The 15,398-nt window shown below is 35.4% G+C and overlaps 1 protein-coding gene across 2 annotated transcripts in view; it reads left to right on the forward strand.

The window, feature by feature from the left end:
• The first annotated feature begins 6,564 nt into the window (after positions 1 to 6,564).
• The window catches only part of LOC129005173 (uncharacterized), a 41,388-nt gene continuing 32,554 nt past the window's right edge, over positions 6,565 to 15,398 (forward strand). The window contains exons 1-4 of one of the 2 annotated variants that reach the window (XM_054433993.1): positions 6,565 to 6,752; positions 7,179 to 7,359; positions 10,971 to 11,095; positions 13,466 to 13,521. In XM_054433993.1, coding sequence (XP_054289968.1) covers positions 7,220 to 7,359; positions 10,971 to 11,095; positions 13,466 to 13,521 — 321 coding nt within the window. In that variant the 5' untranslated portion in view covers positions 6,565 to 6,752; positions 7,179 to 7,219. The remainder of the gene's footprint in view (positions 6,753 to 7,178; positions 7,360 to 10,970; positions 11,096 to 13,465; positions 13,522 to 15,398) is intronic. The other variant, XM_054433995.1, reaches the window with a different exon arrangement.

Below are 15,398 nucleotides of genomic sequence, written 5' to 3' on the forward strand. Positions count from 1 at the left end.
TGAACCGTTTAGGCTCCAGAGCTATTTGAAAATTGGAACATTTTGTGTTAGTTTTTACATTTCTCCAATTATTCTGTCAATGACATATATTCATTGTATATGCCCAAGCAAAGTTCTTATATAAATCCAAAGTGTTAAAATTGATTAATTTTGTGTTACTGAACCGTTGACTTTTTATTTAGTGTACAGAAAAGTTACACGAACTGTTGTCGTTTAAATTATCCTCGCTCACAGTGTTGTAATGAGGCAGGTTCTGGCAAACGTTTCGATGCATTATTTGTGAGCATTCTAGCTTGTTCATCTGGACAGTTAAAAAAAGGTTAAAACTTTAAAAAAATTACACATAATAATAAGTAATACCAAAATCAAAATTATCAAAATTAAAATAACAGCAATCTGTTAATCATGTAATATCGTATGCACCTGATGACGTGATATTTAGATATACGTAAATAATAAAATGTTATGTAGGCATATACTGTTGCTAAGCATTTATATTGTGTGAAGATTTAACAAGTTAATAAATAAAGGAATTTGCGTTTGGCACTATACTTACTTTCTTACTTACTTAGACTCTAGCATCACAGCCCATTGTACATCCTCAATCGTATTGGCACCCATTATAAAATTTTCTGTGTTAAATTTCAAGACCGATGCATGGCTTAGAGTGATTGGCACTGTTACCATAGGCAAATACTAATTTTTTCACCCCCCCCCCCCCCCATTCATTCACCCGAATGTAAATGTGAACTCTAAGCGAGTTATGTCCACCCAGCTGCTTGAGTTGGGGGCAGTGAGGCAAAGTTGGGGTTAGTTTTCTAGCAAAAATTTGTATTGACTATCTTAAGTCAATAAGCCCCTTACCACTCTCATGTAGGCCTATGCCCTACGCCCTAGGACCTACAATCTATCAAATCTACACACAATGTAAATGCTTAGCAACAGTATATGCCTACATAATGTAACATTTTATTATTTACGTATATCTTAATATCACGTCATCAGGTGCATACGATATTACATGATTAATAGATTTGTGTTATTTTAATTTTGATAGTTTTGATTTTGGTATCACTTATTATTATGTGTAATTTTTTTAAAGTTTTAACCTTTTTTTAACTGTCCAGATGAACAAGCTAGAATGCTCACAAATAATGCATCGAAACGTTTGCCAGAACTTGCCTCATTACAACACTGTGAGCGAGGATAATTTAAACGACAACAGTTCGTGTAACTTTTCTGTACACTAAATAAAAAGTCAACGGTTCAGTAACACAAAATTAATCAATTTTAAAACTTTGGATTTATATAAGACCTTTGCCTGGGCAAATACAATGAATATATGTCATTGACAGAATAATTGGAGAAATGTAAAAACTAACACAAAATGTTCCAATTTTCAAATAGCTCTGGAGCCTAAACGGTTCATCGGAGATTTCCACATTAGGGGTACATTTTGTAGCACATTTTGTGTACTTTAATTTTTATAATGTAGACTAATAACAAAAAGTTGATAGTTTGTGAGTTATAAGCTAAATATTACAAAAGATATAATTTTTTCCATATTTTTCTCATTTTTGTCAATGTTGCGTCAAGAATTTTTGTTGGCAAACCTCAGATTCGGATTCAGCACCCCAAAATACATAAGAAATGGAAAAAATCAAAACTACCCCAAAACTTTCCTGGTAAAAACACAAATTAACTGAATTATGCAATTTTATATTCAATTGGCTGCCATATTTTACTGTGTTAAGATAGAGACCTATAGTTTGCGTTGTTAGTTTTCTTTTATTATGACCTTCAAAATGAAGGGTCACTCAATGGGGCTTATCATTTAAAATTTTTGAGTTTCCCCCAAAATCCCCCATTTTGGGTTTGGGAACTTATGAGAATTTCAATTTGGCTGCCATTTTGTACTGAACTGAGATAGAGACCTCTAGTTTGCGTTGTTGGGTTTCTGTTACCAGGACCTTCAAAATGAGGGGTCACTCGATGGGTCTTTGTATTTGAAATTTTTTAAGTTTCCCCAAAATCCCCCATTTTGGGGATGAACACCAAGTGGCGGTTATGCCCACTTGTAAAGTACTTCAGTAAAAGTACTTCATAACATGTCATAATGGTGTGCCGAGTTTAGTTTTTCTAGTACCTATAGGGACTCCCTATTTTGTTGACCCGGGTCAACAAATTCAATATATTTAAAAAAAAACCCACTTGGAATGTAGATATTTACATGAAACTTGGAACGAAGGTATATCCACATGTATTCTACACGTATGTTAAATTTGGTAACAATTAAAAAATAGTAACCTAGGCTATTTTAACTAAAAACCACCCAAAATAGCTCATTTTATTTTGTTGACCCGGGTCAATCGCCTAAAAAAGGTACTTAGAACTAAACTATATACATGAAACTTGGAACGAAGATATATCCACATGTATTCTACACGTATGTTAAATTTGGTAACGATTAAAAAATAATTACCTATTTTATTAACAGAAAACTGCCGTAAAAGCTAATTTCATTTTGTTGACCCGGGTCATTCGCCAATAAAGGGTACTTATAATCAAACTATATACATGAAACTTGGAACGAAGGTATATCTACATGCATTCTACACGTATATAAAATTTGGTAACAATTAATAAATATTTACCTATTTTATTAACATAACACTGCCGTAAAAAGCTAATTTCATTTTATTGAACCAGGTCAATCGCCAATAAAGGGTACTTATAATCAAACTATATACATGAAACTTGGAACGAAGGTATATCTACATGCATTCTACACGTATATAAAATTTGGTAACAATTAATAAATATTTACCTTTTTTTAAACAAAAAACCACCAAAAATATTTAATTTAATTTTGTTGACCCGAGTCAATCACCTTAAAAGGGTATTTAGAATTAAACTATATACATGAAACTTGGAGCGAAGTTATATCCACATGTATGTTAAATTTGGTAACGATTAAAAAATATTTACCTATTTTATTAACAAAAAACTGCCGTAAAAAGCTAATTTAATTTTGTTGACCCGGGTCAATCGCCAATAAAAGGTACTGTACTTAGAATTAAACTATATACATGAAACTTGGAACGAAGGTATATAAACATGTATTCTACACGTATATAAAATTTGGTTACAATTAATAAATATTTACCTTTTTTATTAACAAAAAACCACCAAAAATATGTCATTTAATTTTGTTGACCCGAGTCAATCTCCTTAAAAAGGTACTTAGAATTAAACTATATACATAAACCTTTAAACATAAAAATAGGTAAATATTTTTTTATCGTTACCAAATGTTACATACGTGTAGAATACATGTATATATACCTTCTTTCCAAGTTTCATGTATATAGTTTAATTCTAAGTACCTTTTATTGGCGATTGACCCGGGTCAACAAAATGAAATTAGCTTTTTACGGCAGTTATTTGTTAATAACATAGGTAAATATTTTTAATCATTACCAAATTTAACATACGTGTAGAATACATGTAGATATAGCTTCGTTTCAAGTTTCATGTATATACTTTAATTCTAAGTACCTTTTTTAGGTGATTGACTCGGGTCAACAAAATGAAATTAGCTTTTTACGGCAGTTTTTTGTTAATAAAATAGGTAAATATTTTTTAATCATTACCAAATTTAACATACGTTTAGAATACAAGTGGATATAACTTCGTTCCAAGTTTCATGTATATACTGTACTCTAATTCTAAGTACCTTTTTTAGGCGATCGACTCGGGTCAACAGAATAGAATTAACTATTTTGAGCGGTTTTTTGTTAATAAAATAGGTAAATATTTTTTAATCGTTACCAATTTTTACATACGTGTAGAATACATGTAGATATACCTTATTTCCAAGTTTCATGTATATAGTTTAATTCTAATTACCTTTTTTAGATGATTGACTCGGGTCAACAAAATAAAATTAACTTTTTTGGGCATTTTTTGTTAATAAAATAGATAAATATTTTTTAATCGTTACCAATTTTTACATACGTGTAGAATACATGTAGATATACCTTATTTCCAAGTTTCATGTATATAGTTTAATTCTAAATACCTTTTTTAGGTAATTGACTCGGGTCAACAAAATAAAATTAACTTTTTTGGGGCGGTTTTTGTTAATAAAATAGGTAAATATTTTTTAATCGTTACCAATTTTTACATACGTGTAGAATACATGTAGATATACTTTATTTCCAAGTTTCATGTATATAGTTTAATTCTAAGTACCTTTTTTAGGCGATTGACCCGGGTCAACAAAATAAATGAGCTATTTTGGGTGGTTTTTAGTTAATAAAATAGGTAAATATTTTTTAATCGCTACCAAATGTTACATACGTGTAATATAAATGTAAATATACCTTCTTTCCAAGTTTCATGTATATAGTTTAATTCTAAGTACCTTTTTTAGGCGATTGACTCGGGTCAACAAAATAAAATTAACTATTTTGAGCGGTTTTTTGTTAATAAAATAGGTAAATATTTTTTAATCGTTACCAATTTTTACATACGTGTAGAATACAAGTAGATATACCTCTTTTCCAAGTTTCATGTATTTAGTTTAATTCTAAGTACCTTTTTTAGGTGATTGACTGGGGTCAACAAAATAAAATTAACTTTTTTGGGCGGTTTTTGTTAATAAAATAGGTAATTATTTTTTAATCGTTACCAATTTTTACATACATGTAGAATACATGTAGATACACCTTATTTCCAAGTTTCATGTATATACTTTAATTCCAAGTACCTAATCGCCTAACGATTGACCCGGGTCAACAAAATAAATGAGCTATTTTGGGCGGTTTTTAGTTAATAAAATAGGTAAATATTTTTTAATCGTTTCGTTACCAAATGTTACATACGTGTAGAATAAATGTAGATATACCTTCTTTCCAAGTTTCATGTATATAGTTTAATTCTAAGTACCTTTTATTGGCGATTGACCCGGGTCAACAAAATGAAATTAGCTTTTTACGGCAGTTTTTTGTTAATAAAGTAGGTAAATATTTTTTAATCGTTACCAAATTTAACATACGTGTAGAATACATGTGGATATACCTTCGTTCCAAATTTCATGTAAATATCTACATTCCAAGTGGTTTTTTTTTCTAAATATATTGAATTTGTTGACCCGGGTCAACAAAATAGTCAGTCCCGTACCTATAGGCCGTAAAAAAATAACAGGTGGTCTCCACACTTTTTACTAACCCTGTATATAATTAACACATTTCGCCGCTGCATGGTTACTTGATTGTGCCTTTTGTTGGGGTCTGACTTAGGGGAGGTACGAATGAGGCATTTAGTTCAAAATTCCTCCGTGAACAGCGTTGTAGTAGAGAGCACTTTGGCAATGAAGGTTTACTAATCGCAAAAATAGTTTGTTCTGTTCATAAAATAAAATTATAAATGCAAATTCAATTTTATTATTTTTTAAATTATAAAATTAAACTATCATAACCTAACCGAACTAACCAAACTTGCTGATAATGAAATAATATAACAAAAGTTTTGTAATAGAAAAAAATAATTCTGTTTATTAAATAAAACTAGAAATCGCTCAATTAAAATTTATAATGACTTCATAATAAAATAAAACTGTCATAACCGAACCAAACCAACCAAACTTGCTGATAATAAAAAAAATCTTGGACAAAAAGTTAATGCTACCAGCGGGATTCGATCCCGGGACCTTCAGCACGTCAGCCCGGCACTCTAACCATTAGACCATCGAGGCCGATGGCTACAAATCGTTTTGTTACGGAAATGGCGTTCCCTCAGCTAATAAGAAGCCCACCAGCTGGCATCGTAGCCTCTTCTATACCTCCCCTGAGTAAATACCCTTTTGTTGATTGAAACTTTTGTAAGCAGTCTGCAGAAAATTTTAAGATCGTCGTACTACGGAATGGACACACGGCAGGGACTAAGGCTAAAGGTGTAGTGACGTCATATCTCTAGTGGCTAATGCCTTCTCTTGAGGCGACACGATTACCGTAACGAAACGATGTGATTTCAGCGGCGTTCGTGGCATAGTTGGTAGCGTTTCGGGTTAGTGTTCAGGAGGTCCCGGGTTCGAATCCCGCTGGCGGCACTAACTTTTTGTCAAACAATTTTTCATATCAGCAAGTTTGGTTGGTTAGGTTAGGTTATGACAGTTAATTTTATAATAATAAATTTTAAAATTAATTTTATAATTAATAACAAATTATAAGTAATCATTAATTAGAATTTTATCTTGTGTAGTTTTTATATTATCAGCAAGTCTGGTTGGTTAGGTTATGTTATGACAGTTTAATTTTAAAAATTAAAAATTTATTTTATAATTTACTATTTTATAATTAAAAAGTTAATTTTATAACTAAAAATAAAAAAAAATAATTTAAATTTTTTCAACTTAGCAGTTCTAGCGGCGAACGCTGACACTACAAGATGTTAGCCTTAGTCCCTCCCGTGTGCCCCACCGGTCGTACTACTGGTAAACTTCAAAGTTCAAAACAACAAAAAAAACCAAACGTCGTTCAATCAAAAAAACTTGTTTTGTTTTGTTTATGTTATGTATGTCGGTGTTGGATTATTGTGTTGTGTTTGTTTGTAGAAGTTCTATTGGTATAATAGCGTTGCTGTAGTTAATTATGAATTAATGTTGTTTTAGTAGGTTTTTGCCGTGGATAAGTTATTGAATAATTCTCAATAAAGTACGCTACAAAACATTCTTTGAAAAGGATTTCAAGGTTAGTTAATATGTTGCCGCTGAATGCTGGTTTGAGATTGTAAGATTTACTTTAGCAGATCATCCTTCATCTACTTCCCTACATTGATTTAGGTCTACAGTTTATGATAGCTAGCTTTCAAAATAGGACCTTTCATGGTGTGATACGATTAGGAGTAGCCTAAGTTAATTGGTAAAAACTGTTTAATCATTACGGTACCAAATTTTACATAGGCCTAGGCTACGTGTAGTAGGTTGATATACCTTTGTTCCATTTTACCTTTTACCTGACAAAAGCTCAATACTAATTTAGGTAATTTAATACCAAATTACTGGTGAAATACCAAACTTACTTAGGTCTATTTGATTAAGCTACTCTACGATACTTTAAATCAAACTTAACTCAGCTAGGCCTAGTAGAATAATCAATTTTTCATTCTGTTTACAGTTAAAGTAGGTAGCTAAAGAATAATAAAGGAATTTAGACAAATGAAGAAAACTATAGCAGCAAAGAAGACGACTAAGACAATACCGCCTCAGTCCCTCACTCAAATTGCAGATGGAAGTCGTAAAATCCGAAATTCAATTGCTCCAAATTTTAGTGATCCTAGTCGTAGTGGCAGACCAAGGTAAGTAGTCCTAATGATTACCTGTAGCCTACTTACTAGGTGGCGTTCGCAGATGCATCCACAAAATTGAGCGGAATCATCAAGGGTTCATATTATATTGCTTTTGTTATACTGCAGTAAAAACAGTCGTCATTGATGCATGCGTTCCGGGTCTAAAGTAGCATTTTTCCTCTTTAGGAAATAAAATTCGTTTTTAGCCTCTATGGAGTAAAACACAGCTGTTGTCAACTCAGCTGTAAATTTCTATTGTAAACGATTGAATACGTATCGAAATATGTAACGATTCGTGCTTAATAATCATTTTAACCAGTCTCTTCCCATAGCATTTTAGCATTGCAGATACATTAATCCTTCCCCACACTCAACACTGCCCACCTTTACTACTTCCTTCACCACCCCCTACGTCGCGGACCTGTTTCCCTCTCTAACCATAGCATTTAAGTATTAGATACATTTATCTAACTGCCCAAACGGTTCCCTCACTTTGCACGGCCAGCCTTTACTACTTCCTTCACCACTTCCTAGGTCGTGGGGCCTGTTTCCTTCCCTTCTCATAGCATTTTAGGATTGAAGATAAATTAATCTAACTGCCACAGACGGTTCTCACAATATGTCCATACTTTATTACTTCCTAAGCCACTTCCTACATCGTGGACCTGTTTTCATCACTTTTCATAGCATTTTAGTATTTTAGATTAGACGTTAATCTAATTGTCACAAACATTGCCCACACTCCGCACTGCTAAACTTTACTACTTCTTTCACCATTTTCTATTTTGTGGGCATGCTTCCATCCCTTCTCATAGCAATTCAGCATTGCAGATACATTAATCTAACTGCTACAAACGGTTTCCAGTTCCCAAACTCCACACTGCTCACCTTACTACTTCCTTCACCTCTTCTTACGTCGCAGACCTGTTTCCCTCTCTTCCCATAGAATTTTAAGATTGTAGATACCAAGATACCTTAATCTAATAGTCATAAACAGTTCCCACACTCCGAAAAACTCGCCTTTACTTTCCTTCATCTCTTCCTACGTCACGGACCTGTTTACCTCCCTTCCCTTTAGCATTATTGGATTGCAAATACCTTAATCTATTGGTCATACAGATCCCACACTCCGGACAACTCGCCTTTACTACTAACTTCACCACTTCCTACGTCACGGACCTGTTTCCCTCCCTTTCCATAGCATTTTAGGGTTGCAGATACCTTAATCTAATCGTCATAAACAGTTCCCACACTCCGAAAAACTCGCCTTTACTGCTTCCCTCACCACTGCCTACGTCGCGGACCTGTTTTTCTCCCTTTCCATAGCATTTTAGGATTGCAGATACCTTAATCTAATCGTCATAAACAGTTCCCACACTCCGAAAAACTCGCCTTTACTGCTTCATTCATCACTTCCTACGTCACGGACCTGTTTACCTTCCTTCCCATAGCATTTTAGGATTGCAAATACCTAAATCTAATGGTCATAAACAGATCCCATACCCCGAACATATCGTGTTTACTACGTCCTTCGCCACTTCGTACATCACGGACCTGTTTTCCTCCCTTTCCATAGCATTTTAGGATTGTAGATACCTTAATCTAATGGTCATAAACAGTTTCCACACTAAGGACAGCTCGCCTTGACTACTTCCTTCACCACTTCCTAGGTCGCGGACCCGTTTTCCTCCCTTCCCATAGAATTTTAGGAATGCAGATACCTATATCGAATCGTCATAAAAAGTTTCCACACTCCAGAAAGCTTACCTTGACTACTTCCTTCACCACTTCCTACGTCGCGGACCTGCTTTCCTCCCTTCCCATAGCATTTTAGGATTGCAAATACCTTAATCTAATGATCATAGACAGATCCCATACCCTGAACATCTCGCCTTTACTACTTCCATCACCACTTCCTACGTCGCGGACCCGTTTCCTTCCCTTCCAATAGCATTTTAGGATTGAAGATACCTTAACCTAATTGTCATAAACAGTTCCCACACTACGGACAGCTTGCCTTGACTACTTCCTTCACCACTTCCTACGTCTCGGACCCGTTTTCCTCCCTTCCCATAGAATTTTAGGAATGCAGATACCTAAATCTAATCGTCATAAACAGTTTCCACACTCCGGACAGCTCACCTTGACTACTTCCTTCACCACTTCCTACGTCGCGGACCCGTTTTCCTCCCTTCCCATAGAATTTAAGGAATGCAGATACCTTAATCTAATCGTCATAAACAGTACTTCGCAGACCTATTTCCTTCCCTTCCAATAGCATTTTAGGATTGCAGATACCTTAATCTTATTGTCATAAACAGTTCCCACACTCCGGACAGCTCGCCTTGACTACTTCCTTCACCACTTCCTACGTCACGGACCTCAAGCTAGTGTCGTCATTTGATTATATTTATTATCCATACCACGGTTTATGTTCTAATATCTGTGGAATAATGCCATCAGCTATTTATTCATTTACTGCATTCAAAAGTCAACAGCTGATCATATGTTTTTGTTTATGTGTCAAATACTGCTTCCATAAGGATTACATTGAAACTTTGAGACCCAGTGGGGCGGATTCCCGAGAGACTTTTTTAACGCCATATAGATGTTGGCACTCACCGGTATGGTCTTTATCACCATGCAAAATTTGAAAACGATTGATTCACCCGTCTAGGAGGAGTTTGCGTATTACGAAATGCATAAAAGTCGACGTATAAGAGCTTCGCTCGCTCCGCTCAAAAAACTGTTTAGTCCAAACATATTTTGGGCGAGTTCTATGAAACATATTCCCTTATTCTTGTTAATAAAAATTATTTAACCCTTAGAGTGCCAGGCGAGAAATAAAAGTAACGCTCGAAAAATGCCGATGATTTTTCCCGAAGGTCACGCTAAAAATGCCGAGCACGATCTGGCGATTTTTAGGTTAAAATTTCGTAAAAATCGAATTTTCGATATTTCGACCAACGAAAATCGATGTATCGCATCTAGTAACTTTCGACTCAATGTTAATATATGGGTTAAAAGAATCCGAGTATCCATTCGGTTGTTATGACAACTGTTCGATCATTACGAAACGTCCGGTCAGCCGGATGTTGGCACTTTTGGCTCGTTCTAAAAACGTCCGGTCGGCCGGACGTCGGCACTTTTGGCTCGTTTTAAAAACGTCCGGTTCCCCGGACGTTGGCACTCAAAGGGTTAACTTAGGCTAAACAATAAAATATCAAATAGCCTAACCATAAATCTTTCACATTTTCAAACATGTCATAAATTTTGTTATGTAGGCTAGTAACCCTCGTACCAGTATGGTAAGCTATAACCTTCAGATGAAGGTGAAACTAATGATTAGCTTATCACTACGTAGGCCTATCTTATGTTTTTTTTTTAATTGATGAGCCTATACTTTTTCATGTTGAAACTGTCTGACAAGTCGTCTAGGCCGATATGATTGACATAGGTCATGAAGGAGTTGGTAACAGAGAACTCCTAGTGATTACCGTATATTATGCAGTAGGCTACAGTATAATATAGTTTCATTATAATTGTCCACTCATCATTCTAATGTTTTGAATGCATCAAGTCATTATGTCACTATGTCATTATGTCATTATGTTTTACAGCTCAAGACCTCCTCCCTTATCAAGAAAGGCATCCACACCTACCCATGACAAATCTGCAAGAACGGATTCCCCAGATGTCTCACGAATCTTGCCAACCGAAGTACCTGCTACTGTTACAAGTAGAGGTGGGCATTATATTTTCTATTATGATAATTTATACTATTATTGAGTCACATAATAATTACTTTGGTAATAGATTGAAATAATGCCGATCCTGTCTTCCTATTAACAGAAAGCTTATTTACGAAAAAATAAAGGAAACTCTAAATTTATCACAAATTTTGTACGTACTATAGTTGATCTGTCAATTGTAGAAATTTTGAATTGTATCCTAGTACCTTGGTAATGATTAGGCCTACTGGGACTAGTGAGGATACAAAATCATTTTCCAAAGTCATCTGAACTGTTAAAATGAGCAAGTGAAATAATGCTGGCAGTATACAGACAGAGGAAATTTGCTTATGGGAAGTGGAAGACCATGCGCTTTTTAGCTCCAGTAAGTTACCTATTGTAGTGTCTGAAGGATACTTGTGACGAGTAAGGAAGAACACGAGCGGCCAGCACTTTTGGATATTCCTATAGCACAGGACACAGCATTAATACACCGTGAGGGTTGTAGTACTTGAGGGCGAGGGAGCCAGTGTTGTATTTCCCTTTGACAACAGCAAATAGTGCTAGGTCCACTTAAATGTAGGCCTACCATTAGACGTTTCCTCTGTATCTTACATCTCTGTAATGTCACCTATTACCAAAAAGCTGAAGAACGTTCCTCACTATTATTATAAAGCAACAGGATATCCTATCTCAAGGAGGCCTATGATGCATAATTTAGTTTTAAGTCAAAGTGCATTTGCTATCTTCACAAAATAGTGGTAACCATAAGTTTTATTTGTAAAAAATATGATTAAACCTCAATTACTTTATTACCTTTGGCCACCATCTCATTAGGGTCGCTGCCACTCGGTGGCAGCGGCCGTCCTGTACAAGTTACTGCCACGCTTTTTCTTCACACATGGTGGTTGCCACCCAGTGGCTGAGACCTTCCCGCTAAAAAAGTGCTGTTCTATGTTTTGTGTGTGTCAGCGTGCTGACGGTCCCCTTCCTTCTGGCTATTGATGGCGGGCTTGCCTGTCAGGGATTAGATAGGTCCCGAGTGTTGCTTGCACTAAATGCGTCGGGGCGCTCCATTATGGACCTCTAGGTTCCGACCTAGTGGAACCCAGGTGGAGTGACGCTTAAACAAGCAGCCGGAATCCCTGGTTAGGATTGAGGGGCAACCCTCTTTCCGAAGGGTCTGCTTTGGCAGCCGGCGAGCCTGATGACCTTAAGTCATCCGCCCATGATGTGCTAAAGGTTGATGCGTAAGCTTCGGCCTACATCATGGGGCCCGGGTTAAGTCTCACGACAGGTACCGGGTACGTAGTCAGGGGGCTTCGGCTCTCATGACAAAGAATAATAATAATAATAATAATAATAATAATAATAATAATAATGTTCTCTGTTTTGTAACCTATGATTCATTCACTAGGATGGAACATTGAATTTCTTGTTTTTTTTTCCTTTTTACCCCATGTTCTGTGCAGCTTCAAACAAGTAGACATTGGTTGCGAACAGGTATACAGGGATGGCAGTCAGACGAGAAAGCAAGCTGTGCGCGCATATCCGAAAGCTAGGTCTGATCTACCTTATGTGAAGGACCAGGAATTTTACATTGGCCCGCTACGAGTTGAGTCGCTAAAAAAATAACGGTGGTAGCCACCGTCCAGTGACGTAGTTCCTTGGTGACCAGTTCGCTGCCACCGAGGTGGGTTGCTGCGACCCAATAGTGTGAAGGCTCCTTAATTTTAAGTCCCGATACAATTTTACAGTTCAAGTGGCTGACGGGTGGTTGCGACATGGTGGCTGTAACCTAGTGAGAGTGCGGGCTTATTATTATTCTTTTTTACTGTTCTACATCTTCTACTCAACAGAAGATTAATGGGACAAAAAACACACTTTTCATTATAAAACTCACAACATACATTTAAAGCACATGATAAAATTAAGTTAATCATTGAGCTATAGGCCTATGTGAGAGGACCACAGTTTGCATTTAATTCTTTAAGATGCAAACAAATAAAAGACGAATAATTTTGTTTGGCTACAGATAAAGTGTTTTCTTTGGTTTTTATGGCATATCACTGTGATTTGATTTTTACAAAATATAAAAGAACCTTCAAACAACATTTAAACATTATTAATTTCATGGTTGGAATAACTTCTTTATCATAAGTCAAGCAACTAGCTAGTGATAACTTTGGCTCTCCATCCTATATTTAAACAATAAATAAACCAGTCTTTTTAAGAATAATAGCTTAGCAAATAAATCTGCATTTGTACCTATATATAAGAAGAACTATTTTGTAGCATAACAGTACTAATTACTGCATTGCATATTATTTTAGGCTACATTATGTTATGAGTAATTTGTACATGCTCCTTACCCTTTGTTTCAGTCAAACCATCTATTTCCTCAAAACGACCTTCAACTCCACCTCCAAAAACTCATTCAGTAAGTATACATCACATTGTCGATGTGGCAAAACCAAAACTTAAATATCTAAAGTGTAATGTCTTGGATTACTCTTTGTAAATTTTATTTATCAGCTGACTTTAAAATAAGTGTGTGTACTATTTTTGTTTTGTATTGTTTTTATGATGCTGAGCTAAATACAATGGTTTTTTAATGTTCCTGAGTTTTTATATTTTATTAGTGATTTTACATTGTGGCGCTACGAGCAGCTTAAAAGAATTTTGACATCCTCGGATACCCTAGTACATTTTGATCCGAATTTACCCATCATTGTTGACTCTGATGCCAGTGACAAAGGTTTAGGCGCAGTCCTAAGTCATCAATTTCCAGATGGATCCATTCGTCCAGTTTGTTTTGCATCACGCGTGTTACAGCCAGCGGAGAGGAAATATTCAATAGACAAAGAGGCTCTGGGTATCATTTTTGCTGTTAGCAAGTTTTACAACTATATCTATGCTCGACATTTTGTTCTTCGAACAGATCATAAGCCTCTTATACATATCCTGGGAGAAAACTCGGAGCTTCCCAGAATAACCGGTGACAGATTAACAAGGTGGGCAGTGATACTGGGTGCTTTTGACTATGAAATAAAACACAATGAAGGTAGAAACCATGCTCCAGCCGATGTTCTTTCAAGAATACCTGTCAAGGCTAAAGAAATCCAAGCTAGAAATGAAGAGTTTGGAAACCAAGTCCTCCAACTACGTCTTGAAGATCTCCATATATCTGTCAAATTTTTGCGAGAGCGAACTGCAGCTGATCTTGAAATCCAGAACACATTAAAGCGAATGAAAAATGGATGGCCCGAGAAGAAAATTTTGACAACTGAGGAACACCCCTACTATGACAAGAGAGAGGAATTACACTTTGAAGAAGGACTGATGCTCTGGAAAGGTCGAATTGTCATCCCCAGAAAATTACGTCACGTGGTTCTAAAAATATTACATGAAGGACATCCAGGAATTGTAAGTATGTGTTCATATGCTAGGTTCTATGTATGGTGGCCCAGAATGGACTCTGAAATTGAACAATTCGTCCACAGGTGCAGAGATTGTCAAAAACTTACAAAGAACCAGAACTTCCGTTGTTTTCTTGGACCGTGCCACAAAACCCATGGTCTCGAATACACATAGACTATGCTGGACCTTATGATGGACACTATTGGTTGGTTGTTGTGGATGCTACCACAAAGTGGCTGGAGGTTTGTCCGACAGCAAAAATGACAACGGATAAAACTATTGCAATTTTAGAAGATATATTTTCAAGACTGGGTTTACCAAAGATGATTGTAAGCGACAACGGTCCTCAGTTCACAGCCTCGACATTGAAATAGTTTTGACATAAGACATAAGACATATTTTATTTACACAATACGTTCTTTATAAAGTACATTTCATACATAAGAACAGGTGTTTCGTCATAGTGATGTATTTTATAGTAAAATTAATAGTTAAAATAATTAAAATAAACTCATGTAGGATATCAGAGAATTTTTATCTACATTATAGGGTTCTCCAAAAATTCGTCAAGTGAATAGTAGGCTTTCTCAATTATTTTATCTTTTATTTTATCTTTGAATTGAGTAGCATTTAAAGTTTTAAGATACAGGGGTAATTCATTGTACAATCTAAGTACCATATATTGAGGGCTGTTCCTAAAAGTCGTCAATTTGTGATGTGGTAATCTGAAATTATATTTATTCCTTGTATTATAATTATGTGTAAATTTGACTACATCTGACAAATTTTCCTTAGTGTTATGTATCCAATTTAGAATTTCATTTATGTATAATCCAAAAATGGTGTGAATTCTAAGACTTTTAAACAGGTTTTTACATGATTTTCTCCTTCTTGATT

The sequence above is a fragment of the Macrosteles quadrilineatus genome, unplaced genomic scaffold (assembly GCF_028750875.1).
Source record: "Macrosteles quadrilineatus isolate MER2022 unplaced genomic scaffold, UCM_ALF_1.0 Scaffold_17__1_contigs__length_3442018, whole genome shotgun sequence".
Classification (NCBI taxonomy): domain Eukaryota; kingdom Metazoa; phylum Arthropoda; class Insecta; order Hemiptera; family Cicadellidae; genus Macrosteles; species Macrosteles quadrilineatus.